This window comes from Anopheles ziemanni, chromosome 3 (assembly GCF_943734765.1).
Source record: "Anopheles ziemanni chromosome 3, idAnoZiCoDA_A2_x.2, whole genome shotgun sequence".
Taxonomy (NCBI): domain Eukaryota; kingdom Metazoa; phylum Arthropoda; class Insecta; order Diptera; family Culicidae; genus Anopheles; species Anopheles ziemanni.
The window spans coordinates 21,454,526-21,481,576 of NC_080706.1; the positions used below are offsets into that span (position 1 = coordinate 21,454,526).

Here is a 27,051-nt window from a genome sequence, read left to right on the forward strand (position 1 = left end):
ACCTAATACGACGCTCACGTACCGTTGCCTGGCATTGTTGGTAGGCCGGGACGCGTTGCTATGGACGCTAGCTTAGGTTTGTTTTATGTACAAGCAAGTCGGCGCACTGCACCGCAACGAACATAATCATCCTAGTAGTGCTACCGAGCGGAAAGTGATTTTCAATCGTTCCATTTGTGCAGAACCTACGGGAAATTTCCAAGAGCTATATCGAGTGATTTTTGAGCGAAAAAGTGTACAATTTTGGCGCGCGGAACATGGATTTTCGTGCCATCTGGATCCGCGACCGGTTGTGCAAGATTCTCGGCGTCTTCGAGCCGCGGTACATCGATACGGTGCTGAACGAGCTGTACGACGAGCTGGTGGCCTTTCTGGACGACACCGTCATCGACCAGCGGGACGAGCACAAGCGCATCCTGTTCGCGTACCGTACCTTTTACGAGCGGCTTATCGAGGAAAAGGTGACCGCCTTCGAGCCGGGTATGTGTCGAGAGGACGTAATCGAGAGGGTGCACCTGTACCGAAGGAGGTTTCCGCTTTTTTCTTACACCACTCTACCTGTTCCATTGCATGACCGAATCCCCCCACAACTGGGGCCTCGAATGGTGGATCATAAATTTCGCAACATCCCGACCGGGCGGCCGGTAATCCTAACAAATATATATGCATGTAAAACATGGTAATCATCCCACCCGGAACCCGGTTCTCGCGCCCATGATTAAATCGGCGCAGCTACGGCCGGAGCATCGCAAACCGGAGGCTCGGACCAACCGGAACAGACCCAGCGCGAGAAGAAAGGCAAGAAGGTCAAAGGTGGGTAATTTTTCGTTCATGATTCACGCGCCATAGCGGCCCCGTTCGTCCTTTTGCCTGTGCGTTATCAGTCGGACGACCCTCAAAACTTTTTCGCAAACATAAACCGGACCAAACGGATACACTAACACAACCCTGTAACCCTTTTGGGAGTTTGTGTTGGTGTAGAAGAGCCGGGGAGAGTTTTCCTTTCAGTCTTATTTCCCGGGGAATACCACCGGGAGAATCGGGGCACCAAAAACCCTTTTTGAAGCCAGCCAGTATGTCGTTTATGCTCTCAAATGGATTTATAGTTTTCCTCACCCCCAAAATGCCCCACTCCTGATGCACCGAACTTCCGAAGTCCATAAGATCCGGTACGCCGGTGAAATTATGACACTTTCATCTAGTCCGACCGTAAATTACCGTTGTCATTCGATTTCGCTCGCACGCCCTCACTTTCCAAGGGTGAGGCCGAGTAGGAAGGATTTTCAGGTATTCAATCCGTTCACTTTTCGAATTCAAAACTTGCTGAGACGACAGAGAACTAGTAAGGATGGGGAAGATTCTTTTTTTATTCTACCCTTTTTGGCCAAACGCCGTACTACATGCTGCTAACCACTGTTTCGTACCAAAAAGGAATATCATTTTCCCGAACGCGTCCTCCCTTTTTGGTCTTTTTGGTCGGAGCGAGATGGTGCTTAAAAAAAAGAAAGTTTTCCGAATCGCATTTTTTCCACTTCAGTTCTGGCCGCTCCATTTGGTTGTTTTTCTTCAAACGACTTCCTTTCGCCACTTTTAGGCCACTTTCCTTTTTCCCTCCCTCAACATTTTTATTTCTCATTTCTCGCTGCTGGCTGGGACAGTTTTGGAAGCAAACTCTTTTTTCACGTCTCTTATAAAAATCCTTCCGACCGAGTGCATGCGCTACCTGTCCCCAATTGCCAATCTTCCCTCCCTACTTCTCGAGACAATTCTCTTTGGCTCTTCCGAACCGTGGCGTAGTTTCACTAGCGCCCTGCCTCCTTTGTTTCATCACATAAATTTTCGGTAGATCCTTTCGAGCGAAAAATGACTTTCGTAGCACGTTATGAATTCCTGATTTTTCCTACGTTCCCACCAAGCAAAAGTCCTCCGGAGCCGTTTGGCACCTTCGGTTGTTTCGTCCAACGGTTCCGAACCGGTTCCGTAGTTTGCATGACGGTGCGAATTATATGTCTTATCTGCATTTCCGCAGGATTTCTCTAACAGCGTGCAGAGCTTCCGGTGCTCGGACAGCGGCGGAGGCATGAGATTTAAGCGGCGTGATGAGACGGAATCGAATGGCCAACAAACTTTTTAATTAATAGCTATTCAAATGTTCCATCTATTGTTGGCCGATTTGTTTGTGACGACAGAATCTTATCTACACGACTGTTGTCGTTTGGACTGCTGATGAGAGAATCCATATTAATTAATCCTTTTTTAAGTCACTATTTTCAATACGCAAATCGGGTTGAGAAGTAGCCTGCCAATCATATTGCTTGGGATTCTGGGATCGATTGTTTTTACTCCAACATTAAACATTCCTCCAACGTTGCACAACTCTTTCTGAAGCGTTTCTATAAAGAGCGTGGACTAATAGTTCGGGGGTTGTTTTTCTCATTCTGACACATAATTTCCTCTATTGATGTCTTTTATTGATATTCCTGTACAATGGCAGGTGCTATTCATTGAACAACCGAGACACGTCGAGTGCAGGATGGTTGCATTTTGTGCATATTTGTTCCATTCATCTCCGTGTAACAATGACCCGGCTGGCAAACAAAACTAACTGATCCTCCTCCTCCTCCTCCTCCTCCTCCTCCTCCTCCTCCTCCTCGTCCCAACAACACCTACAACAACCGGGTTGCCTGCACATCGTTGTGAAAGTAGAAGGTGATGGTACGACAACAATGGGATGAAAAACTATATTCACTTATTGGGGCAGAAAACTTGAAGGTTGAAAGAGTGCGATGGGAACCCGCTGGCTCGTCTGTATAGGAAATGAACAAGGATGTGAGCTCTGCTGCCTTTCATATCCTGCAGGCAGCACGTTCCGGGAGGTTAATTTGATTTATTTATGTTTTTCTTCCGATCGTGCGAGTGCCCGTTTCGACCCTGACTTGCATCGGGATCACTCGATACTCTGGCGAGGGGAGAGGAAAAAGCGGGTTATTTTGATGCCATAGTTTCCACAAACACTACAACCTATCCCATCGTTTGTGGCGCGCGTAGACTGCCACGACTCCTTCGAAAAACGAGTCTACAGTAGCGAACCTGAGGGTGCCACTGCCAGCCGGAGGATGGAACTGCTTGTTCCTATTTGTGTCTCTTGCACAACGGCGAGTAAGGAACAACGGCACTTCGTAACGGAAACAGTACCCCTATATTAATAGCATTATTGTGTCTCGAAGAGCGACCGAGGTTCGCTACCGCCTGTGTGCAATCACATTGTATGTACCAACTCTGCTGCATCTCCCTCCCATGACCAGGAACGTTCATCGAATGCAGCACGCAAAAATCTTCAGCCCAGCTTGACTAGCCCGTGCTACCCTAATTACATTGTATTATAGTTTACATGTTTGTCGCCTCGTAATGACTGTGCACAGGAAAATATTTACTAAATAGCTTCATTTACTTACGATAATTTCCGTTTTTCTCTCAGGTCCAGCCGATGATGCCGACGATGGAAGTAAGTGCCATTTCGTAGAACTACACGTTTGTTTTGATTTTTGCACTTGTTTTCTACACTCTACATTTATCACTGTACCAATGATGATACTCATTTTCCTATGTTATTTTAAACTTAGTGGAAGATATTCACTGTTTTGCATAATCACGACGCATGGTTTACTAAATTGTTCTGCAAACATTACCAGACTGGTGGAAATGTCACACCACACGTAAACAAGCGTTGTTGTTGTTCGTGACTTGACATTTCTAAACTGTTTGTGTTTCCATAACAATTTAGTAACTAAAGTGTTAACAAACTTAATTTTTATATATTCTACTGTTCTAAACTCGCAATTTTGCATATCCTTAACATTTATAGATAAGAAAAAGGGGAAGCAGAAGAAAGGAAAGAAAGGAGGTACGTATGCCAAACCAATAAATGACGGTAAAACTAACCATAACCATGAGTTTAATCCAAACAAACGACTCACATAATTATAAAAACTATCAGGTGCTAATCCTTTGTATACGATTTGCAATATTGTAAAACCACGCTCGGACAGTTTGCAATCAGGTCGCCGTTCGTTTGTCCTGCATCTCTGCTGCGCAGTTGATACTTTAGCAACGTCATCGGTGTTCTAATTAAAAAATCACTTCTTTTCTTTCCTTCATTTGCCCACGGTGACCATGCAAAACTTTTCCAATTAGACGCTGACCATGAGATTACCGGCGACGCCGGATTCCTCGGGGCGAGCAATGATAATGAGCTGGTGGAAGTCACGGTAAGTACGGACCGGCGGAACTGTTGTCCCCAGCTATTGCACTACGGCGCCGTATTACAATGTTAGCTAATGGAAGTGTAATGTCATTATTGTATGTTCATTTGTATCGCATTTTGCTCCCCGCCCCCTTGTCCCCCATTCACGGCGTAGAAAATCGTCCCGACATCGATTAAAACGCCAATCGTTCACATTTGCTTCGGCATCATCCCGGAGGAGAAAATCGATCCCAACGTTCGCTACGTGTATATGGTGCGCCGTCTTTGCACTCCGATCGGTAGGTTGAGTTGATGCAGTAGTTGTAGAAAATACACGCCTGCGTGTGATCGACAGAATCTAATGCGTTTAATTGCAGGTACGTTTCAAAACCTTGAGGACTGCATGGCGGAAATGCCACGGAAAGTAATCGTTGGGTGTATCCGAGGAAATTTGATCCACAACGCGAAGGAAATGCTGGAGCGGATCTATCGGCCAGGCGTGGAATTTCAATTCCGTGAACCCGATACCAAGCGTCCTAGGCCGGAGAAAAGTGCCAGTGCGGATGAGGACGAATCTGCCGTGGTACGGGCGTCCAGCAGGATCAGTGTCGGTCTGATCGACTACTCGCGGCCCTCGGACTTCCGCATGAAGGCGATCCAAGCGAAAAAGCTCGCACCGAGTGCAGCTATGCGGGAGGAGTCGGCACTGGAGAACAGTAGCCGCCAGTCGCTGGCCGATACACCCAGCAGCGAGTCGAACCTGACGCAAACGAAGGCTTCCGAGTCAACAACTGGCGACAGCGACGCCAAAGCCGGCGCTCCTCCACTGCAAAGCCCCTCGGAGCGCTGGAGCGTTCTGCTGGAGGAGTCGAAAGCGAAGGTCCGAGCCGGCGAGAGGCCGCAGAAGGACGAGGAAAAGACGAAACTACCTGAGGAGAGCCCTATGAAGCAGAACCTTGAGACGAACCTGGAGAAGCTCATCGAGACGCTCCAGTGGACGATCGATCATGTCGAGTGCGCGTTCAGCCTTCCAACACAATACAATGCCCCACACCAGGAGAACATCACCGTGGATGAGGATAAGCACAAGATCAAAGTTGACATTGCAAGGACAGCGATCGAGGATCTGACAACGCTTCAGCTGGAGGAAATTGTCGAGGGTTGGTCGATATACATCGGCAAAGTGTTGCGCGAGTCGAACGAGAAGGTACGTGCTTCTATCAGGAGTCGCTTTCGAAGGCTGGTTTTTACACGATAACCGATGATCCTTTTAAATACTGTAGGAACCGATGGACAGCACGCCGATGGCAGAGTATAATCTATGGGTCGAACGAGAACTGTTGTACAACTCCATCATTGAGCAATTGAAGGCGCCCTTTGTGATTCAAGTTTTCGGTAAGTATGCTTGGCACATATATTCTGTTAGTTATATTTATTTGATCTTCATCTTTTTTTTTATATGCTTTTTTATTGATTGCGCTTAAAGCAAGTAAATGATGTCAACGTAAAGCGTTGCATGGGACTGAAATAACAAAGCGTGATAGATTTCATGTTCGCTTACTTTTATTAGATGAAATAAAATAATTTAATGAGAATTAATTCATTACAGATGCGTTGAAGGACAATCAGAGTAATATCATGAAAGCTTGGCCTGATCGTTTTCGTAAATTAAAAGAAGCGCTCAGTCTGGCAAGGGAAAACGTGGAGCACTTGGCAATGCTACAGAACTACCTGGAGGTGAGTGAGCAACTGGAGGAGGGAGCCTGCTTCACTAACATATTTATATGTAACAGTCTCGGTCCGGTATAAAATAAAGTTGAAACCCATGTCCTGGAATGGCCAGCATCACCAGTTAACAGGCGAAAACTGTGCTCCAGGGACTTCGGGGGTGGGACATAGGGCGAGAAATTTCTCGAACAAATATCAACCATCCCTTCGCAATCGTAATCATTATTTGCTTGTGCCGGTCCAACAAATTTAATCCTATTCTCGTTTCCCGGTTTTCCCCGCCCGCGTCTCGTTGCTCCACGCGTGGCTTTTCCCGAACGCTGCATACTACACTGTTGCGGCAAAATGCGGACCCATCTTCACCACCATCGCACCACGAATGAACGTTGATGCCCGGGTTTACGACGTGGTCATGGCAGAAAATCAAAACCGGTGATGACTTCAAATTCATCCTATCCATAATTCCGAACATAACGATCATACTGAGACACATTTGGACCATGTCAAACTATTACAGCCTGGACGAGAACATGCTCAGCCTGATCGGGAAAATATCCTTCGTGTTTGCCGAAAAAGTTAAAATATTAATTAATGTGGATACCATTTTCAAGTAAGTTGTGCGGGACTGGCCGTCCCTTAAATTATAATTAGCTGGACGTGCCCGTGTCCGTCCAGAGTGTCCTCGTTAGAAAGTTTGATTAGAATGTTACATCATGTGTGAGTGAAACTGCCGCCTCGCTCCGTTATACACGCTTCGTGACCTTAGCAATTTACCGTCCGATTTTAGTCCCATAGAGTTTGATACCAGAGGAGAGGGAAAGAATGTGCGCGGTAGTGTTATGTATTACCATCTAATTCCTCCCTTTATCCTCAGGCACTCAGCATCCCACATCCACCAGTGCGCAACCAACTGTGCCACTCTACTCCAAGCCTGGAAGCAGTCATACATGCAAACACGGACACAGATAGAGCTTTCCGGTATCGGGTCGCGCTGGGAGTTTGATAAGAATGTGCTGTTCCGTGAGATCGATCATATGACACGAATCAGTCGCGATATGGCACACATCGCTCAGGTAACCTATTGGAAACCATTTTGTGCCAGCAGAGCTTGGTCCTGATGTCAACACTTTCGTTGCAGGTATTTCTTGACTTTGAAAATATTTTCGACGCCAACTTTAAAGCGATGATAACAGACCCGGAAGAGGCAGACAACACACTGAGCAAGGTAAGGAACCACGGGTGTGTTTTAGGTCCCCACGGTACCTTTAATGTAACATCAATGAGCTAGTATTTATCTTCAGTCCTTCGTATGAAAAAAAAAACTTACGAAATCTTTCTCAAAAATCTTTTGAGATAACCGAGAAAAATCGTTTAATGCATACTTATACTTTTAACGTACGCCACAGTAATACGTACGATAAGTGGAAATGCATCAGTGCTAATGATATCCATTCTTCTCTGTCACCATGTGCTTCGGCCGGTACCAGGTTTATCGCCTCATCAATCACATCATTTCGGTCGACTACGACATTTTCGCCTCGAGCAATTTGGCCAACTGGGAGGCCACGCTGGACTACTTCCACAAGGGCGTCGAACAGGTGGAACACGAAGCCAAGGTGGCCCTAGACCGCTGCATACCATCGCTCCGGTAAGTTCGTTCGCTCGTTCGCTGCCCGGACTGCTCAGCGTAGAGCTGATTTTCGGCCCCCGGAAATCCTTTTTCTACATCCAACATAAATCACCTGGTAATCCAGTGGGGGAGTGCTCTGTGTTCGTCTTACCATTTCTTTGGTGAATTTCTTTTTGTCCTAGAGCATGGACACATTCTCTTTTGCTTCTTTGTTTGACTTTGAATTTTCTTCATTCTTTTCTTTTTTCCATGTCTCTCGAACCCTGGGAAACCTTGTGGACCTGCCTGTGTATGTTACTTTGTGGGAGGAAACTTTTCTTCATCGTCATACGAATCCGTGAACACCTTGATTGTTGCCGCCTTCCCAATTTGGCGAACCCTATTCCAACGGTGGGGGTTCGGACTATGGCCGACTGCATTCGATCCCGAATGGCCTCCATTTGGAATACGAACCTCGTGTGCGTACCTTCTCCTCACGCTCGGCAACCGGGCCTCCGACGCAACAGGTCCGCCGAACTTGGGCTGGAGCTGATAAAAAATTTAGACCGGATAGAAACAAGACCGGCATTGGCAAAGCATTTATCATCCAAGTATGAAAATATTATGAAACAATTCCTGGCGGAGGTCGGCATGGTTGAGCATGAGTTTCTGGTACATAAATAAATTTGTTGTCATCTTAGTAGGTTCACTGGCGAATGACAGACCGACCGGGCCCTCCCGAAGACTCCGTAAAACCGGCAGGGCGTGGAACGCAATCGTCGTTGCCCGTTAACAGTTTGATTCAGTTTCTTCTTCCTGTTGTTTTACGCTCCGGTGGAAAGATATTTCTTCGAGTAGCACGATACTACTTCAAGGAAAACATTTTAATGCTTCGTCCTTTGAGTAATCTTGGAGCTCCACCACCAATTTGATTGGGGGTTTGTTGCTCCTTGCGCTGAACGGACCGCTTCACCCGCACACGCTGTTGTCCAAAAAAAGTAACAAAAAGACAAAAGACAATTTATAGCGCATACCCTTCGTAATTGATTCAAGTTTGAGGAAGGTAAAATTGCGGCCTTTTGTTTATTTCTTTCGGTGAAATCTTTGGCTCCGACAAAGTTTTCCCGAGCGAGAACAAACTTTCTCCGGTCTGCATGCGCGTTATTAATATCTTCCGGAATCAATTCAAAAGTTTTGTTTCCACCGTATTTTTTGTACTTCATAATGCTTTCAATGTTTCTACCGGTGATCGTCGGTAGCCTCCGTCGGTCATATGCAATTTGCAAGCATGTAACTTTCTCCCCTCCGCGCTGCGTGGCAGTTGTGACAAATCCTGTGCTTTCTTACATTTTACAGAAGCATAAAAATAATCCACCCTTGCAGCGCAATGAGCCGTGCCACGTTGGGGCCGTATTTTGGGTGCGTTCCCTACTGGAGTTCATACGGAAATCTATGACAGCGTTTAGGGAGGTAAGTTGTATCAGTGCCTCGCTTTCCATCTGCATGCTCCATTTCCCGGTGGCAGATGGTGGAGGGTTGCCATTCCGTTCATTGTGTTCAACAACAACTCGAGCCCCTAAAATATGACAGCTTCCTCTTCCCCTTGCAGTTCGAGGCCAGTAAACGGCACGGCGAAACGTCCCTGCAGCGGACCGCTTTCGGTCAGTACATGCAGCTGGTGAAAGAGTTCAAGGGGTACGAGAAGGACAACTTTCAGAAGTTTACCGTTCACGGCACGAAGACAGTGAACAGCGTGCTGAAGCGGAACATTTTGAAGTTGGACTTTTGCGATACCATGATAGGTACGACCGGAGTGCTGGCGCCGACTTCCAAGCATCTTCTCGTCGAGTATCCATTCACGTTTCACCCGCCTCATTGTCTTTCTTCCTCCCTTCCTACCGCTTTAGAACTTCAAAAAGAAAAGAAAACCTCCAAGTCTAAGAAGGATCAACCATCAACCCGCCGTCCGTCAGCGCTGATGACCGGCAAGGACCGTTCCCGGTACACCAACATCGCCACGGCCGTACGCTGGCTCGTCAATCGTCCCGAAGCACCGGACCCACAGCTAGCGCTTGCTCAGAAGCTCGTCCGTGCCGCACGTTACACCCCGTCGCAAGTGTCCTCCGGCAGCGGCACACAAACCCCGGCCAGCGAATTCAAAATCAATCAGGCTCAACGTACGTACTGGTGGATCTGACTTTAAGGATCCGTTCACCTGCAAGGATGGGTGGTTTACCTTTTTTTGTCGGTGGCGCTAAACGCCGCTTAAAACTAAACGATCCGTGCGTTGCGTTATCTATATTCCACTCACCCAGTTCCCATTTCTTTGAATTACTACTATTTGCTCCGCAGTGATGGTATCAGCAGTTTCCCAAAAGAAAATTCCCACGTGGCGTGAGGTCATCGGTGAATCGGTGCTCATCGAGTACAAGCTCAAGTTTGTTCTAAACTTCTCCTACGGTAAGGGTTTTTTTCCTTTTCTCAGTGTTTTTTTTTTGCACGCTCAGCATTTCGTCGCTCCCGCGGCGCTCTTAACTCGGTTGGGCTCTCGTCGCCGGCCTCCGTAGCACTACCGGCCACTTGCTACTTCTGCATGTATAGACCTGCCCCATCGCAGGAGGAAAAAAGAAGAGGAATTCAGTATCCTTTGTCGGCCCGGTGCCTACAACATTTCCTTCTTGAAGTGAGCCGGATGAATATTCTATTCGTAGCATAAGAGGTTTTAAGCCACCCTACGCCGTATACTTTCACCCAGGACACCGGCGGTCGCAGATAGTCCTACAGTTCTAATGCCACGAAATGCGGTAAAGGTTGATCTAAACTGGACGTGGGCGGCTGATGACGACGATGATACCGGCGGGGGTCCGGAGGGTGGCTGATTATCATTTTCATTTCCAATAACCAACAGAAGTGGCTTTTGATTTATTCGCCCTCCGCCAGCGCTTTGTTCTTCTGCAGTGTCCACTCTTTCGCTTCGCTTTTCATCCATCTGTTCAATTTATTCTAGAGATCGTAGCCGATGGCATACGACGCGCTGCTCCTTCCTGAGGCCATGATCAAATCCTTTATCCGCCTTCCGGTCCCTTACTCCCCGCACCACTCCCTTTCGGTTTGAAATATTTCTCTCGTTTTCTCTTTTCATGCTCCACCACAACCTACGTCTGGCTACACACAGACATATTCGACGTCATCAACGAAGGTCAACAGTTCGAGTATTTGGGATTCACATTAAGTCCGACCATTAGGATGGCCATTATGAGAAAAGTAAGCAATATTTTCTTAACCACTTTGCTGCCTGCTGTCTCCAGATACCTTCTGTTCGTTCCTCGGCTCTAGTCACGGCTACCGGACGGCGGCCCGAGTGTCATTCATCCCCTAATATCCCCAAGCACATACACACACACACATCCACCACACCTTAAGTTCACACTATTCCAGTTCTATTCGACTCGTGATTTTCTCGAGGGCACAGTTCAAACTCCTGATCCATGCTCCGGACAGGCGCTGGGTGTGTCGCTCGACGATGAAGTAGATTTCAAGAGAACGGTGTTTCTTCTCGAGGTGCGCCCGGGAAAAGCTTTAACAGCGTTGCCGTCGGCGGAAAGTTATTGTTAGCCCTTGTCCCACGGCCGAGTGACAGCGATATATTTCACAGTCGTGCAGGGAATGCCGAAAGTGCACCGGTCTTAATGTACTGAGCGGATGGATGGTCAAAACTCGCTGGAACGGTACTGCGTACGTGTGATTCCGTGTAGCGAGAAGAACGTTTTTTTTATGACAGCTTTTCTTGAGACGTGTCAACTTTGTGGAGAGCGTATAAAATAGAATGGAGAAGAGCAAAACTTCCTTTTTTAAAATTGTGGTAAAAACTATCGCATTTAACATCAACACATACTGGTGCTTTTTCCTTTCTTTTAGTTTCACAACCAATACCAATTTGGAAACTAGCAGCCAGCAAACATGAAACATTATTTTAAATGTTCCAAGTTTTTCCTCACCTGATAAATCTTTCTCCTTTTAAGCATACTAACCAAGTAGTAATCTTTTCATCACCCGCAGGATCAACTCTTCTGCGACGTTGAGTGCGTTAGTAATATGGTCAATAAATACAACGACATCGTCCTGAATCTCTCAACACCTGAGGTAAGTAGAGTAAAAAACAACATACTCTAGTTGTTAGTAGTTTGCACTAAACCATCATATGTTTTAAATAACTCGATCTATAATATTAAATCTCAATATGAATCCACACCAATTTAAAGATATGTCTAAACTTTGTTCGACTGTTTCCGATGGACTTAACTGGAACAAGCTGTGTACGACGCCTAATAATTATCCTTCCGTTCCATTTCGAGATTAATATATCCCAGTAGGTGCATTTCCATAACAAATGAGTAAGAAAATCCTTTCCTCCATAAATTATTGACCAAACTTGCTACAGAGAAACCAATTTCTTTGATACGCCAGAAGGCGGCTTCGCTTCAAAAGGAAGGGATTGGTTTTTGGAACCAGGCCTAGGGGAGGAGCCGCGAAAGCAAGAAGTTGCCTTCTTGCCAGGAACTTCAGTTCATTCGACCTTGATTTACTCAACACAGTCTGGAGAGCGCATGCCGTGTGACCGTCTGGAAATGTCGTCAAAGGGTGGGAAGAAAAATGCCCGGAACCAGTATTAATTTATCCGTAATCATAAATATTCATGGAAAATGATAAGTAATCCAGAATGAGACCGTCGTCGCTGCCGCTGGGGAGTGCCGGTTAGAGGTGTAAGTTTGGAAACAGTTGATTGCTTCGATTCGTCAAGTGGTCCACTGTTTCCGTGTTTCTCCGAGGACCAAGATAATCGTCCATGCTTGGAGCGAGCTACATTTTGTCTCAGCTAAATTCAGCTTAAATCGGTACCATCAAATATTAAACGACTTTCATCGGCTCGTCTTTCGCGATTGATCCTTGATTAGCATAATGTGCCGTTGCAATTACTACTAAAAGGATTCTTCTGTTCCCTAGGGTCTGGTATTTTTTGTTGTTTATGTTTCAGGATTCGATATCGTTGACATAGTCAACTAGATTTAGGAAGAATATTAAGACCCCGAGTATAACTAGTTTTATTTAAAGCAATCCTACTTTCATCTTTTTCAGGTTCATTTTTTACGAGGTCATTTGTATGATGTCGAAACCATCATCCAAGCTGGACTGGGACGGTTCACTTGGCAATCCTTCAACATACAAACCTATGCTGAAAAATGTCAAACAGTAAGAATTCTGGTCGTTAATTTATGTCTGTGTAGTTTAATCAAGCCTCGCCTTGAGACGCCCGGCATCATCAACCGTTCATCACTACTTTGATGGCTGGTTATGATATTCCTCTTCAACATTGACATGACTCTTTTCGCATGTTTGCTACGAATTTCAGCTAATGAAGAGCTTATCATCGCTGGTATCACAAATTGGGTACATCAGCAACGACATAAAAGCGCGAATCGAGCGTCTGGAGTCGTACGCCATGTTCGAGCTAGAGGCCGACAAACCCCGGGAGGTACGGGTGGCAGCAGCGGACGTCGTTTTGAAAGCATCGAGCCAACAAAAGGACCATCATCAAGCCCACCATCCGCCGCACCATCACGCATCGCACCGCCAGCATCATCCGCAGCAGCAGCAGCAGGACGTTCGCCATGACAGTGTTACGCCAACGGACGGCTCGGCGCTCGGTTCGGTCATTGCGTCCGGTCGGGGTGAGGATGGAACCGACGCAGAGAAGCGTCAGAAACGCCCGAAGAAGGTCTCCATCAAGGAGACGGACGATAGCGTCAAGCCATGCCGCGATTACTTCGACGCGCTGGAGAAGGATCGCAATGCGAAAACGATCAAGCTGCTGCAGCTGTACGACTCCATCGGTCCCATTTTGATTAAATTGGAAAGCTTAGTGCTCGGTACGTTCACTGGCGAGTGTCGTGAAATGAAGTACTACTACAACCACTGGGAAAAACAGGTTTTCGGCTGCTTCACGAGGTACCTACCGTCCAAACACTTGTTGTTAACTAGGAAATCATAACTACAAATCATGACCTATCCACGGATATTTGTGTTTAAGGTTCGCGGCAAAAAATTTGGAAAAATTCATGAACAACTTACTGCAAAACCAACCGTTGTTCGAAGTGGATGCCATTTTGACCGTACCAGAAATCCTCATGAGGCCATCATCTTCTGACGCGTACAGCATTATGATCAATTCAGTTAAAGATTTTCTGTTAAGGTAGGTATACATTAATTGGTAAGAGATACAAGCTAAGGAGCACTTCTTTGTCAATTATCTTCAAGGGAAGTCTGTTTGAAGATGGTTATTATATTTTCTATTGATCTTTTTTTTATCTACCAGGCTGAAGAACTTCAAACGATGGATGGCTGAAACGTGCTTGCCCTGTCCGGTGACAAAGTGCGAAGGAAACGAGTTTTACTTTACCTTTTTCGAGGACGTCGTTCAGGTAAGTGTGGAGCAAGTTTTAAAGTTTTTATGTCAGCTTGTAATGGTCATTGTTTTGACAAACATACTGGTTCAACCGACCAGAAGTGGAAGCGATTTTGTGTACTTAGTTTATGTTCGGCCAACTAGCTCAAGAAGTCAAAACACTTGAACTCCAAAAGCTCTACTGACCCTCTCCTCCGACTGGCTGAAAACTTCCTACTTTGTGTTTATGTTAGTTTATGTAACGATGGATGTTCTAGGCAAACACTGTGACGGACGAAGGATGTTATTTGCGCTATCAAGTCAATATTTTGCTATGCAATAGAATTTAAATATTGCCCTCTTTTCTAAACTAACACTGCTAAAGTGTGCAGCTCGAGCGAATTTTGACGTAGCGGTTATGCGACAACATCGGCCGTGCTTAATCCTTCGTTAGATGTTCATGCTACACAAATCAGACACGAGCATGATAAATCAGTGGCTCAACGGAGTATGAAAATTAATCAAGTTTTTGTTTCATTTCTTTTGCGTCTTCTCTCTGTAATAGATCCCACGTGTCTGCGAGCTGGTCATCAACCTGCAACAAACAGTTCAGAATTTAGTGACCGAGGTTCTTTCTTATTTAAAATGGTAATATTTCTTCGTTCCCTTACATTGCTATTATCGCAGCAATTGGACCGTGAGTACTACGATGCAGGGGCGTGCAAAAAAAAGCACGTTGTTTGAATAGTACCACCGGCCTTGCCTGCACACAAAAAGGTTTATTATGAATCGTAAATCACTTTCCGACATTCATCAGCCACCCCTCGTATTAACGTACCTTCGTTGCAGTTGGCAGAAGTATCGCAACCTTTGGATGTACGAGAAAATGAGTGTTTGTGAAAAGTTCCTCAACCAAAACGTTTCGCTGGCGCAACTGGACGAGAAGTTTATTTACTACACGCAGATCGTAAACGAGCTCGAGCGGCACAAGCCGTTCCACGATATCAAGAGCATCCGGGTTAATCTAAAACCGCTGATTAAGGGCATTGTTGATCATGCGGTCGAGTGGCGCAACACTCTGGGGAACATACTTGCCGAGAGAACCCGCCAGCAGATGGTGGCCCTGCACGAGCATATGATGGTGAGTTTTGTTTTTGGGTGCAAGTGCAACGGTTTGACCCGGCCTGGTTTTACTTGCAGAAATTACGTGTCGATTTGGATAAGAACGTGAAAGAGTTATCACACTTCAAGACGGTCATGCAAACGATTCAAATCATCCAATCTACCACGTTGACTGCAGAACTAAAAATACACGAAATGCAGGAAATATACAGTATTCTTGAAGAGCATCGTATTAAGGTGAGCGAACGCGCACAAAAGGTAAACAAAAGAAGCTAACCAGTTTTTGGAAAACGATCTCCCGCAGTTCCCTCTCGGTGACATGATAATGGCGTACCATTTGGAGAAACGATGGAAAAAACTTTACCACTCAGCCCTTCTGCGGTCCACCAAGCTGCAGCCGACGAAGGCTAAATTTGCTGAGATCACACAAAACGAAATTGCCACTTTTAATGGCGAGGTACCTTATTCTTCTCATTGACCCTGAAAGAAAGTGCCTCCAATTAATATTGATTGCGTTTATTTCAGCTGGCAAAATTCATTACCAAGTTTAGAATGGAAGGACCCGGCACGGTAGGGCTCGATTTGGACCGAGGTGTTGAGCTGATGGCCACTTATGGGAAAGAGATCGATTTAATGGACCGACAACGCATTGAACTGGGTAAGTGTTGTTTAGATACACTCGAATGTACATTTGCATTGAAATTGTCTGTTAAAAATATTTCTCCATCGTTTTGTCTACTCACAGAAAATGCAGAAAAGCTCTTTGACATCCCATTAACGGACTACGAGGACTTTTTGCAGTGCAAGCGTGAGTACGAGGAAATACAGGTGGTAAGTGAATTATGTTTTGCCGATTCTTTGAATTTAAATACACAATCGTACCTTCATGGTTGAGGGAATGAGTTAATTATTCATTTAGTCGAACTATTCTTCAGAAGACATGCAATCTTTCATTCCCTAGGTATTTTGGCTTCATTTAATTGTTTTTTCCCAAACCCTTCTAGGTGTACAAGCTTTATGTGCAGCAAAAAATTGCTCGAGAAAAGTGGTCCCATACATTGTGGGCCAATTTGAATCCCCAGGCATTGCTCGAGGGTATCGACAATTTCATGAAGGAGTTTCGACTACTGCCGAGGAATGTGAGTGCCCGCAATATGCTTGTCAAGTGCCTAAAATTAATCAAATTCTACCACTGAACTCCTCGCCAATACAATAGATTCGCCAAGCGGCCGTTGGTCATTCACTGGACACGAAAATGAAACAGTTCAAATCGTCCATCCCACTGATGCTGAGCCTGAAAGACGAAGCGCTACGAGAGCGCCACTGGCAGAAGCTAATGGAAAAAACTGGTCAACATTTCGACATGTCACCGGACCGGTTCACGCTTGACAACATGTTCGCGATGGAACTGCATAAGTATCAAGTGAGTGGGGATGGTCCGTTTTTTTCTATTTCTTTCCCCAGGCATAACCACACCGGGTGGCACCCGATGTTACTTTCCCGGGTTGATTGATGGTGGGTGGCTTCTTGTGTATCAGAAAGTAACATAAATAATTACTCTTGTGCTGTCACAAAAGTAATTATTATGCTGGAGTCGTTCGGGAATGTTGAAAAATATCTTGACGAGCATCATATGAGCTTACACTCTACTGTATGGATTGTATTTATTTTATATGTTTCCTGCTAATGGCAAACGTAAAAGGATATTGCCGAAGAAATCATTAATAACGCCATCAAAGAGCTAGCCATCGAGCGCAGCGTGCAGGAAATAGCCGATATCTGGAAACGGATGTCGTTCAACATGGTTCGATATGAGAAGAGTGGGCGAATGCGGGGGTAAGCAAGGAATAGATTGAACAGACTGCTGGATTCGATCGACTACATTTGTTCATATATTTTCTACTTGTTTTTAAGACATATACTAGGTGCCACGGATGAAATCATGCAAGTTTTGGAAGAGAACTCGATGAATCTTCAATCTATGGCCGCATCTCAGTAAGTGTTTGAATACAGTTCAACAGGCCTCCTGCTGCATGTGGTTGCAATAACGAAAGACTAAGGTCATTCAAAATCGTCATACCATGGACGAAATAAATCCGCTCAATCTTCTTTATTCCTCAGATTTATTGGTCCCTTTATGCCCACGGTTCAACGGTGGGAGAAACAGCTAACACTCATTTCGGAAATCATCGACGAGTGGGTCAGCGTGCAGCGGAAGTGGCTCTACCTTGAGGGGATATTTAACGATGGTGATATAAGCAGCCAACTTCCGGAGGAGGCGAAAAATTTCAACACCATTGACGAAGAATTCCGTGAGGTAAATAACGTGAACCGTGTAGAGTGGACAATAAAACGGGCCCTTCCCTGCCTACGTTATTCCCCTAATTGTGAGCTCTTAACCGCACATAAAGGAAAGCCTCCTTTTGTGGGTAGGATTAGATACCTCCGATGTGAACGTGGATTTAACAAGCGGCATAACGGTTGTTAACGTATTGACGTTATTTAAACTTTTAAAAATTATTTCCATGAGCTAACGAGCAATTGATCTTTTGCACAAAATTCCTTCCTAGTTAGCTTTTGGATTATTTCATTGCTTTTGTTATTTTCTCTAAATCTTCTGTTTGTGCATCTGTACAGATCATGGCAACGAGCACCGCTAATCCGTTGGTCGTCGATGTATGCCTCGTTCCGGGGCGGTTAGATGATTTCCTGAGGCTCGGAGTGGCACTTGATGGATGCCAAAAATCGCTCAACGACTACCTGGAACAAAAACGACGCGCTTTTCCCAGGTATGGTTTCGAGCAAATCGTCCATTCTTACACGTTATTTATTCACACCGGCGGCGCTGAATATTTCACGATCCCTAGCAGTGACTCTGAAACATTCCGCATCTTCATGCGCATTTCCCAATTTCAGATTCTATTTTATATCAACCGATGAGCTGCTATCAATCTTAGGCGACAGTGAGCCAACGTCCGTCCAGGAGCACATCATAAAGGTGAAGTTTATTTCCGGTTTCTGGATGGGCTCGCTTTCAAATCTCTGGGGCAACGAAGAACAAAAACAAAAAGCAACTACGATAAACGCCCAAGTTTATACCACTCGTTCGCAAGCTGTTACCGCCCAGTTCCAATTACTTGACATTCACGCCCGAATTTTCACACTTGCAGATGTTCGATAACATAAAATCTTTACGATTCGCTAAAGATCGATTCGACACGCCAACTGTAACGGCCATGATTTCCAGCGAGGGCGAAGTGATGGAATTCGAGAGTCCTGGTAAGTGTATCATCGTCATCGGCGTTTCCGGTCAATTCGGCTCCGTTACACCGGCAGCTACTGGCATGTCGGTTTGGTACAAAACGGGTGTGGCACAGCACGGGTGGAAGGGTCTGTCACGTGTTGGGCTCGAACATACTGGTTCAACATTCCAGTGCGTACCGGAAGCACCGATGCGTTGGGGCAGGAGATATTTCACAATTTTTCATTTTATTACCTCACGTTCTGCGTCACGCTGGAAGTTTATTTTATGGCTCCCCAAAAAATGTATCAATCGGATGCCGGAGGGCGGCCTTGAGGGAGAAGCTGTGAATGCAAACGACTAGTACATGGGGAGTGTAGGCACGATCAACAGAGCCTTGTGGCTTTTGTAAAGGCCTACCGGGCCTGGTGGGCTGGTGCTGGGACGTTTTTACAAAAGTTTCTCTTTATTGATTTCCATTTGTCTCCGCCGACGTTCAACAGTGCCCGTAAAGGAGCGGGTGGAAAATTGGATGAACGAAGTGCTGAAGGAAATGCGTCGCACCAATCGTTTCATTACGAAGAAAGCAATCTACCATTACGGCAAGGATCGCGAGTTGGCCCGGTAAGGCAAGGCGCCTGCACGTCGGAGCATTACATGCGATGCACGTCACTATCCTTACCCTTCTAACTTACCCATTCCATCTTCATTAGGCCCGATTGGATTATGCAATACCAGGGCATGATTTGCCTGGCGGCGAATCAAGTTTGGTGGACGGCCGAGGTGGAGGAAGTGTTTGCCAAAGTGCGCCGCGGCAACAAACGTGCGATGAAGGAATATTTGCAAGAGCAAAATCGGCAGTTGGATGAATTAGTGCTGAAAGGTAAATTGTACTGCTGTACCATGAAAGTTCCCAAGTAAAACCAAATGTGTTACTATCTTGTTTCAAATCACCAGTCCGAGCGAATCTCTCGTCAAATGACCGGCTCAAGTTCAAGACGATTGCTACAATTGACGTTCACGCGCGCGACATTATCGAGGGGTTCGTCCGCGACAGCATTCTGGACGCGCAGGAATTCGGATGGGAAAGTCAACTCCGGTAAGTGCGGAGATTATTCAAATGAATTTTTCTACTAATGCTTCACTTACACTAATGCATGGAATTTTGCTAGGTTCTACTGGATAAGGGAGATGGATAATTTGTTCGTTCAACAGTGTACAGGTAAGCTCATAATATTTTATACCTAGCGTCTTCCCGTCCAATGCTCAGCTTAATCCCGCATCGTTGGTGTATCGGAAGTAAATATGCACAGCCCGATGTGTTAAGTAAGCTTGGTTACATTAGCGTAGTGATCCGATTTCAACCTCTCTTCTACCCCTCAACCAACCAATCTGTCACACGATTCGGTTCCTCAGAAAACTACTTCAAATCCTGTACTAATTACATTTCGTTCTTCGATTGCTCTTCACCATTCTTGACACTCGGGCCTAAAACCATCATCTCGATCTGAATCCGGTGGATGTGTGTGTGGCCCTGCTCAACGTCATCGTCCCGACCATTAACGTCGAATTCGGACACGGATTGATTCGAAACCATGCGTACACCCATTCGTGCCATATGGTGCCGGGAACCGTTCGGAACTCGGAATGTGGAACACCGTTTTCTGACCCTGATGCTGCCTGCTGCTACTGGATGGTGCTCCGGTGACAACGATGCTGTGATAGGAAAATTCGATTACGGATACGAGTATATGGGATTAAACGGGCGGCTCGTTATTACGCCATTGACTGATAGGATATATTTAACAATCACCCAAGCCTTGACGATGAATTTGGGCGGTGCACCAGCTGGTAAGCGATAATCGACGAACGCATCCCCGCCAATGTATTTGTGTATATGTGTGTTTATGTGTGTGGATGGGTGAAAGTCAAAGATAAAGTCGTTGTTGCGCGCATTCCCGGCCAGGAGTCCTAAGTATGGTTTCCAGTTTAGAATCAGTCTGAACGCTCCCATCCTAAACAGCCGCTTTAACCACGGGCTTCTAAATCCTTTCCAAAACTTTGACCATTGTGCTAGCAAAGCACAAGAGGCTCTGCTAATCTTTCCACGTACAACCACCCGTCCGCCATCGTCATTGTGTGCAGAAGTAACGGGGCACTGAAACCTTTTGCTGCGTGGTCGGAAAATGCTGCCTCGTGAGCAATTATAGCGTGCTTTTGTAACACACAGCGCTTATCGCTGGGCAGCGTTGGTTCGTTTATTTATCTAGCGTTCCTAGGTCGTTGCCTAACAACACACTCATGCTTCCCTTTTTCTCCGTTCGCATACGTGCAGGTCCCGCCGGAACTGGCAAAACTGAAACAACGAAGGATTTAGCGAAGGCACTGGCACTCCTCTGCGTCGTTACAAACTGCGGCGAGGGGATGGACTTCCGCGCCGTGGGAACCGTCTTATCAGGTATGTTGCATAGCAGACAGTACAGCTTGGGTCTTTTGCAGGTTTTTGTTTGAGTAATGCTACCCAAAGGCGTCCTTTCTGTCTGCATAGGTTTATTATCAAAGCTAACCATTAATGATTAAATGGTCTAACTGGAAATGATTTGTGCAGATTCAAAAACCTATTATTTGTAGCGTTATATTAACGATTGATTACTCGATTTTATGCACCTTTTTGAAGAATGAGACTCCTTCCGATGCATAGTAGGAGTCTGCAGTATGCACGAGCTGGATGCTGACAACGAAAACGCAATCGAATTACGCTGGTACCGAGCATACTATCCCACTGAAAGCCCCGGTCGAGCTTTACCTCATTAAAATAATCAAATTGAATCGGAAAATTTATTTCTCAATTTTACGGTTTAACAGTAATCCGCAAACTAAATATCTGCTGATCAGATAACGTGTACCGCATGCAGCACACCTAGCAACTACCGGCCATGCTTGCATCCCGGCCACACGACCGGAACCTCCTCGACAATACTCGGAAAAGAGCGGCCAGCGCTGCACTGTTATCGGTACAGGCGGTTTAATCCATCTTATACCCAGTACCCCTCCCTCCCGTTTGGCAGCGGGGTCGTAAAGTAACGGGTCCGCACTATACGGGAGCAATTCGTCCCGATGATGGTTGATGATTGTGTTGCTACGCGAATACCGGGGCACGTGGGGGTATCCCATCCTTAAAACCCTTCCATAACTGCGGTTACGCACGCTAACACGGCGGTATATGGCGGTAGGGACTTTACACCTTTTTCGCTTTGGCGGGTGCGAACCTGTTCGGTTTGGCTGTCACCCCCGCACCGCAGTCAAGTAGTTAAGCCCCTCGGTAAGGAAAGACGCACACCAAATACATCGGCACCAATCAGTAATCGGCTTTCGTTTGATAAAACATACAAATTGCGCTACAAATAAAGCGTGCGTGCATCGGAATGGTGATTCAATTTAATGCAAACCGCACGCCGGAGCGGAAACCGTACCGTGTGCCGGTGCTGCGGCCAACAACTGGCGAAACAAACGTGTCCGGTTTGGCTATTGGCTCGGTTGGTAACGATTCCGTTCCATCGGGCTGTATTTTCATGGGTGTTTATTTAAATTAAGTCGAAACGCTAGAACCTACATTTTGCCTCCTAACCTGGTCTGCGTTGGGGACGGGCTGTTGCACTTACCGGATGTATTTGTTGCACCAGGCATCGAAAATACAACCCGCAGACTAAGCACAGCGCTCTCGGAGCTCGCAAGCATGAAACACTGAACCTGTTGAAGAGCTTCGCAAAGTGATGATTTCATTTGCACAGGAAACGTGGGAATTGCAGTAGTTATTACATTCTTCTGATTTGCAGGAAAATTTTGCGCGTTGGCTAGGCAATGCTGAATAATTACAATTGTACACTAAACCATGCAGGATTGATTGCGTCAGAAATTGTTGACCACATGCTATTGCCTTTCGTCCAGTGAGTAATACATTTACAACTACTTCCAGGACTCTCCCAATGCGGCGCATGGGGCTGTTTCGATGAGTTCAATCGTATCGACATTTCGGTGCTCAGTGTCATTTCGACACAGCTGCAAACCATTCGCACCGCACTGGTGTCCCGTGTGGACACTTTCATCGTAAGTAGTTCCGACGTCGTTAACTTCACATCACATTCCTAAGCGCCTCCTTTCATCCCGCTTTTCCCGATTGCCGGCAGTTTGAAGGCAACGAAATTCAACTCGATCGAAAGGTCGGCATATTCATCACGATGAACCCGGGCTACGCTGGCCGAACGGAGCTGCCGGAATCGGTGAAGGCACTGTTTCGACCCGTCACTTGCATCATGCCCGACCTGGAGCTGATCTGCCTCATCTCGCTCTTCTCCGATGGCTTCACCACCGCCAAGGTGCTGGCAAAGAAAATGACCGTCCTGTACCGGATGGCGCGCGAGCAGCTGTCCAAGCAGCACCACTACGATTGGGGCTTGCGTTCACTAAATGCCGTCCTGCGGATGGCGGGCCTCAACAAGCGGAAGTCGCCCGACAGCTCCGAGGCGGCCACGCTGATGCGGACCCTTTTCGACATGAACTTTCCCAAGTTTGTGTTCGACGATGTGCCACTATTTATGGGTTTGATAAAGGTACGGCGAGAAAGTTTTGTCAAACTATTCGTATGCTTGTTTTTCATTTGAAAAAGCACTCACACACACGCCTGTTTGCTTCTGAAGGATTTATTTCCAGGTGTGGACTATCCGCGTGTTGGCTATCCGGAGTTTAACGAGGCCGTTCGACAGGTGTTTCTTGCGGACGGAAATGTTATAATTCAGAAACAGGTAAAATGGCAAACTTTGCTGAGCGTATCACTATGTCATTATAAACTTTTCGACGAATATTGTGGTTTACTCCGGATTAGATGGACAAGGTTCAGCAGTTGTACGAAACGATGCTGACCCGGCACTCGACCATGGTGGTTGGCCCTACGGGAGGAGGGAAAACCGTTGTGATAAACACTTTAGTTAAAGCCCAGACCAGCATCGGACTACCGACGAAATGTACCGTGTTGAATCCAAAAGTAAGTATAAGTTAATTCTGTAATTTGTTATCGATCGAGCTGGTTCGACTTTCGATGAATTAATGTTGATTTTATGAAATTAATAGTGCTGTTAAAAATTTAAAATAATAACAAGAAACTATGACTAACACAAATCTGTTTTGCCATTGTATGGTTTCCTTTCCCTCAATTCAAATCAGTGGTTAGGATAGAAATTCAGTTGAAAAAAGTGCATTAGCAAGATAGTTTTCAATTTAATTATCTACCTCTTTTTTACCAGCATACCTTTATTTTATCTTCGATGCAAATGAAGACATCATAGAGAAAAGATATTGATTAAAAAACTTCACGGGTTGCAATTACTTTAGCAAAATTACCTCACGAACGAACGCATTTTTTGTTATATTATTTGTAATCACCTTTTATGAAATCCTTTTACGAAGTTCAATGCAACAAACTGCAACCAAAATGCGGTTCCAGATTCTGTCTGGCATCGATGAAATGATGAAATCCAATGAATGAACGATGCTTGAGTATATGAGTTTTTACCAATAGGAGCTATCCGATCAAAACAACTTGTTGAGAGTTCGGTTGCCAACCAACTCGTTGCATAACATTTCGACCAGTACTTGGAATCTGAAATGCTGTAATCAATGGCAAAAATGAATTTCGATTTCTAAAATGCAGCTCCTCGGTACGATATGATATCGGAAAGCTTTGCTGGTAGTCCATATGGTTACCGAAAAATGAATACCATGCATGGTAGCAGAGAATAGGCAGTCCTCTTATGATCTCGCAACGCTGTAGGAAATGTTTCAGCAATGTTGTTGAATGTATGAATCTTATCCCATTTATTCGCATCATTCCGGCTGACCAATATTTCCCAACGGGTTTTGTTGCCCTCCGCTCTCTGCAGGCCTGCTCCGTCATTGAGCTGTACGGCTTTCTGGACCCCATGACGCGCGATTGGATCGATGGGTTATTTTCAAATATTTTTCGCGAAATGAACCGACCCACGGACCGGGACGTAAGTATTGCATTATGAGAAAACTTCCACAACCACTGCTTGGCGTGGCAACAAATAAAATGAAAGGAAAGCAATGAAGTAAATGAATACTGTATACCCACTCCAGGAACGGCGATACGTTTGCTTCGACGGGGACGTGGATGCGCTATGGATCGAAAATATGAACTCGGTGATGGACGACAACAAGCTGCTCACGTTGGCAAATGGCGAGCGAATCCGGTTGAACAGCTACTGTGGGTTACTGTTTGAAGTTGGTGACCTGGCGTACGCTTCGCCGGCAACGGTATCCCGCGCCGGAATGGTTTACCTGGATCCAAAGAACCTGGGTTTTGCCTGCTATTGGGAGCGCTGGCTGCACAAACGGTATCCCGAGGAACGCGAAATTCTTCAGAAGACATTCGATGCAATTGTACCGTGTACGATCGATTACATTCTAGAGGGAGTGGACGGGAATAGCCAGGAGGATCCGCTGGAACTGGTGGTACGGCAGACGAACCTTAACATGGTGGTCCAGCTGTGTCAGTTTTATGATGCGCTATTTCCGATGAAAACCACCGCCTGTTTACACGACGTTGATGTGGTCGAATGTGGATTTATCCAGTGTCTCTACCTCTCGCTCGGTGCCGCGTTGCTCGAAGAGTCACGTGTTCGCTTCGACGGGTTCGTGAAGCGCAACCTTCAACTGATGGCCTGTGAGGACACGCAGGAACGCCCTGCCACCGTCGGTCAGCTTCCGTCCCTGAAACCGACGCTGTTCGATTACTTTTTCAGCGTTGAGCGCAAAGAGTGGCACGCCTGGGAGTGGGTCATCCCGGAGTACATCCACGACGCTAAACTTAACTTTAGCGACATTCTCGTGCCAACCATGGACACAATGAAGATAGAGAAAATATTGGGCATGATGAACAACGTAGGTAGAAGCGTAAGCTAAGAAGCTTGACGTTCTGTGCTAATGTTTTCTGTTGCTTGGTTTATGTTAGGTCCGGCGCCCGGTAGTTCTGGTTGGAGACCCGGGCACCTCGAAGACGGCCGTCATAACACACTTCCTGCGGCATCTCAGTCGCGACTCGTTCCTGGTCCTGAATATCAACTTTTCATCGCGCACCTCGTCGATGGACGTGCAGAAAACGATCGAGGCCGCGGTGGAAAAGCGAACGAAGGATATTTTTGGCCCACCGGTTGGCAAGAAGCTGGTTACGTTCATCGACGACATGAACATGCCCCAGGTAGACAGCTACGGCACGCAGCAACCGATCGCGCTGCTCAAGCTGCTACTGGAACGAGAAGGAATGTTTGATCGGACTAAGGATTTGAGTTGGAAAAAGTTCAAAGATATGTGTAAGTGCCCACCTTTTCTATGCTGGTTGGACAAATTCCGATTTGACGTAAATCTGTATTCCCTCCGCTCTTCTTAGCATTCATCGCCGCTATGGGTCGCGCCGGTGGTGGTCGGAACGAGGTCGATTCACGTTTCGTATCAATGTTTTCCGTGATCAACATACTGTTTCCCAACGATGACACGCTGCACCATATCTACATATCCGTGCTCAAAGGACACCTGCAGTCGTTCGCCGGAGAGCTGAGCGAACATGCCCATAAGCTGGTCAGCATAACGCTGGCGTTGTTCAAAACGCTCGTCACAAAGCTGCCGCCAACGCCGTCAAAGTTCCACTACATTTTCAACATGAAAGATCTGTCACGAATATTTGCCGGCATGCTGCAGATTCATCCAAGTTTCTTCAAGGAAACGCGCCACCTCGTGCGTGTCTGGCGGAACGAGTTCTCGCGAGTCATTTGCGATCGTCTGATAAATGAGCATGATCAGCAGTTCCTCGCCGAGCAGATCAGCGAGCAGATCATGGAACAGTTTCCCGTACCGCGCAGCTTCCGGCACACGGTTCAGGGTGATCAGCGGCAGGGACGGCTGGAATCGCGCATCAAGAGTGCCGTCGTAGAGCTGTCGATCGCTCAGTACGCACTACGCAACCCACTTCTCTTTGGTGACTATCGAAACGCGGTAAACCCGGCCGAAGAGCGATTCTATGAGGATCTGCTCGACTACGAGGCCATCTACTTTCTGTTCCAAGAAATACTGATGGAGTACAACGAACAGCGAACGAAGATGAGCTTGGTTTTGTTTGAGGATTGTCTTGAGCACCTGACCCGAGTTCATCGGACATTGAGGATGCATCGGTACGGGAACATTTACCGGTTGACCCCGAACGGGTAATGGATCAAATTTTAGCACATTCTATATTCGTTTGAAATTGTTTCCAGTGGCCACGTCATGCTGGTAGGAATTGGTGGATCGGGAAAACAAAGCATAACGCGCCTGGCAGCGTTCGCCGCCGGTTGCGATATCTTTGAAATCCTTCTCAGCCGCGGCTACAATGAGGCGTCATTCCGCGAGGATCTTAAGACGCTGTTCTTGCAAGTTGGAGTAAGAAACAGCAAAACTTGCTTTATTTTCAAAGCAGCTCAAGTAAGTGGACGGAGGGGGGGAAGCCGAATGGGGGCTCAAACATTTTCAATTTTCTCAGCGGGATATCCGGACGAAAAACAAAACTGCGTAGCCGGGAGCTTATTTTACCATACCGCCATACCATCTTGCTCCGCCGT

The 27,051-nt window shown here is 46.3% G+C and overlaps 1 protein-coding gene across 1 annotated transcript in view; it reads left to right on the forward strand.

Moving 5' to 3' along the window:
• Positions 1-257: 257 nt before the first annotated feature.
• The window catches only part of LOC131286248 (dynein axonemal heavy chain 10), a 38,073-nt gene continuing 11,279 nt past the window's right edge, over positions 258-27,051 (forward strand). The window contains exons 1-52 of the mRNA XM_058315179.1: positions 258-480; positions 733-813; positions 3,866-3,904; positions 4,195-4,268; positions 4,419-4,542; positions 4,621-5,450; positions 5,527-5,638; positions 5,853-5,980; positions 6,391-6,581; positions 6,846-7,044; positions 7,110-7,196; positions 7,459-7,619; positions 8,108-8,252; positions 8,937-9,050; positions 9,190-9,382; positions 9,488-9,757; positions 9,933-10,040; positions 10,756-10,844; positions 11,640-11,723; positions 12,717-12,830; positions 12,991-13,586; positions 13,669-13,830; positions 13,954-14,059; positions 14,588-14,670; positions 14,872-15,163; positions 15,223-15,381; positions 15,449-15,601; positions 15,670-15,802; positions 15,890-15,975; positions 16,149-16,283; positions 16,361-16,567; positions 16,847-16,980; positions 17,059-17,139; positions 17,266-17,461; positions 17,782-17,933; positions 18,061-18,142; positions 18,315-18,423; positions 18,889-19,009; positions 19,099-19,268; positions 19,343-19,484; positions 19,558-19,607; positions 20,111-20,236; positions 20,721-20,843; positions 22,362-22,492; positions 22,573-22,995; positions 23,083-23,187; positions 23,268-23,426; positions 24,322-24,432; positions 24,539-25,342; positions 25,413-25,770; positions 25,848-26,625; positions 26,710-26,914. Of these exons, the coding sequence (XP_058171162.1) occupies positions 258-480; positions 733-813; positions 3,866-3,904; positions 4,195-4,268; positions 4,419-4,542; positions 4,621-5,450; positions 5,527-5,638; positions 5,853-5,980; positions 6,391-6,581; positions 6,846-7,044; positions 7,110-7,196; positions 7,459-7,619; positions 8,108-8,252; positions 8,937-9,050; positions 9,190-9,382; positions 9,488-9,757; positions 9,933-10,040; positions 10,756-10,844; positions 11,640-11,723; positions 12,717-12,830; positions 12,991-13,586; positions 13,669-13,830; positions 13,954-14,059; positions 14,588-14,670; positions 14,872-15,163; positions 15,223-15,381; positions 15,449-15,601; positions 15,670-15,802; positions 15,890-15,975; positions 16,149-16,283; positions 16,361-16,567; positions 16,847-16,980; positions 17,059-17,139; positions 17,266-17,461; positions 17,782-17,933; positions 18,061-18,142; positions 18,315-18,423; positions 18,889-19,009; positions 19,099-19,268; positions 19,343-19,484; positions 19,558-19,607; positions 20,111-20,236; positions 20,721-20,843; positions 22,362-22,492; positions 22,573-22,995; positions 23,083-23,187; positions 23,268-23,426; positions 24,322-24,432; positions 24,539-25,342; positions 25,413-25,770; positions 25,848-26,625; positions 26,710-26,914 (10,038 nt within the window). The remainder of the gene's footprint in view (positions 481-732; positions 814-3,865; positions 3,905-4,194; positions 4,269-4,418; positions 4,543-4,620; positions 5,451-5,526; positions 5,639-5,852; positions 5,981-6,390; positions 6,582-6,845; positions 7,045-7,109; positions 7,197-7,458; positions 7,620-8,107; positions 8,253-8,936; positions 9,051-9,189; positions 9,383-9,487; positions 9,758-9,932; positions 10,041-10,755; positions 10,845-11,639; positions 11,724-12,716; positions 12,831-12,990; positions 13,587-13,668; positions 13,831-13,953; positions 14,060-14,587; positions 14,671-14,871; positions 15,164-15,222; positions 15,382-15,448; positions 15,602-15,669; positions 15,803-15,889; positions 15,976-16,148; positions 16,284-16,360; positions 16,568-16,846; positions 16,981-17,058; positions 17,140-17,265; positions 17,462-17,781; positions 17,934-18,060; positions 18,143-18,314; positions 18,424-18,888; positions 19,010-19,098; positions 19,269-19,342; positions 19,485-19,557; positions 19,608-20,110; positions 20,237-20,720; positions 20,844-22,361; positions 22,493-22,572; positions 22,996-23,082; positions 23,188-23,267; positions 23,427-24,321; positions 24,433-24,538; positions 25,343-25,412; positions 25,771-25,847; positions 26,626-26,709; positions 26,915-27,051) is intronic.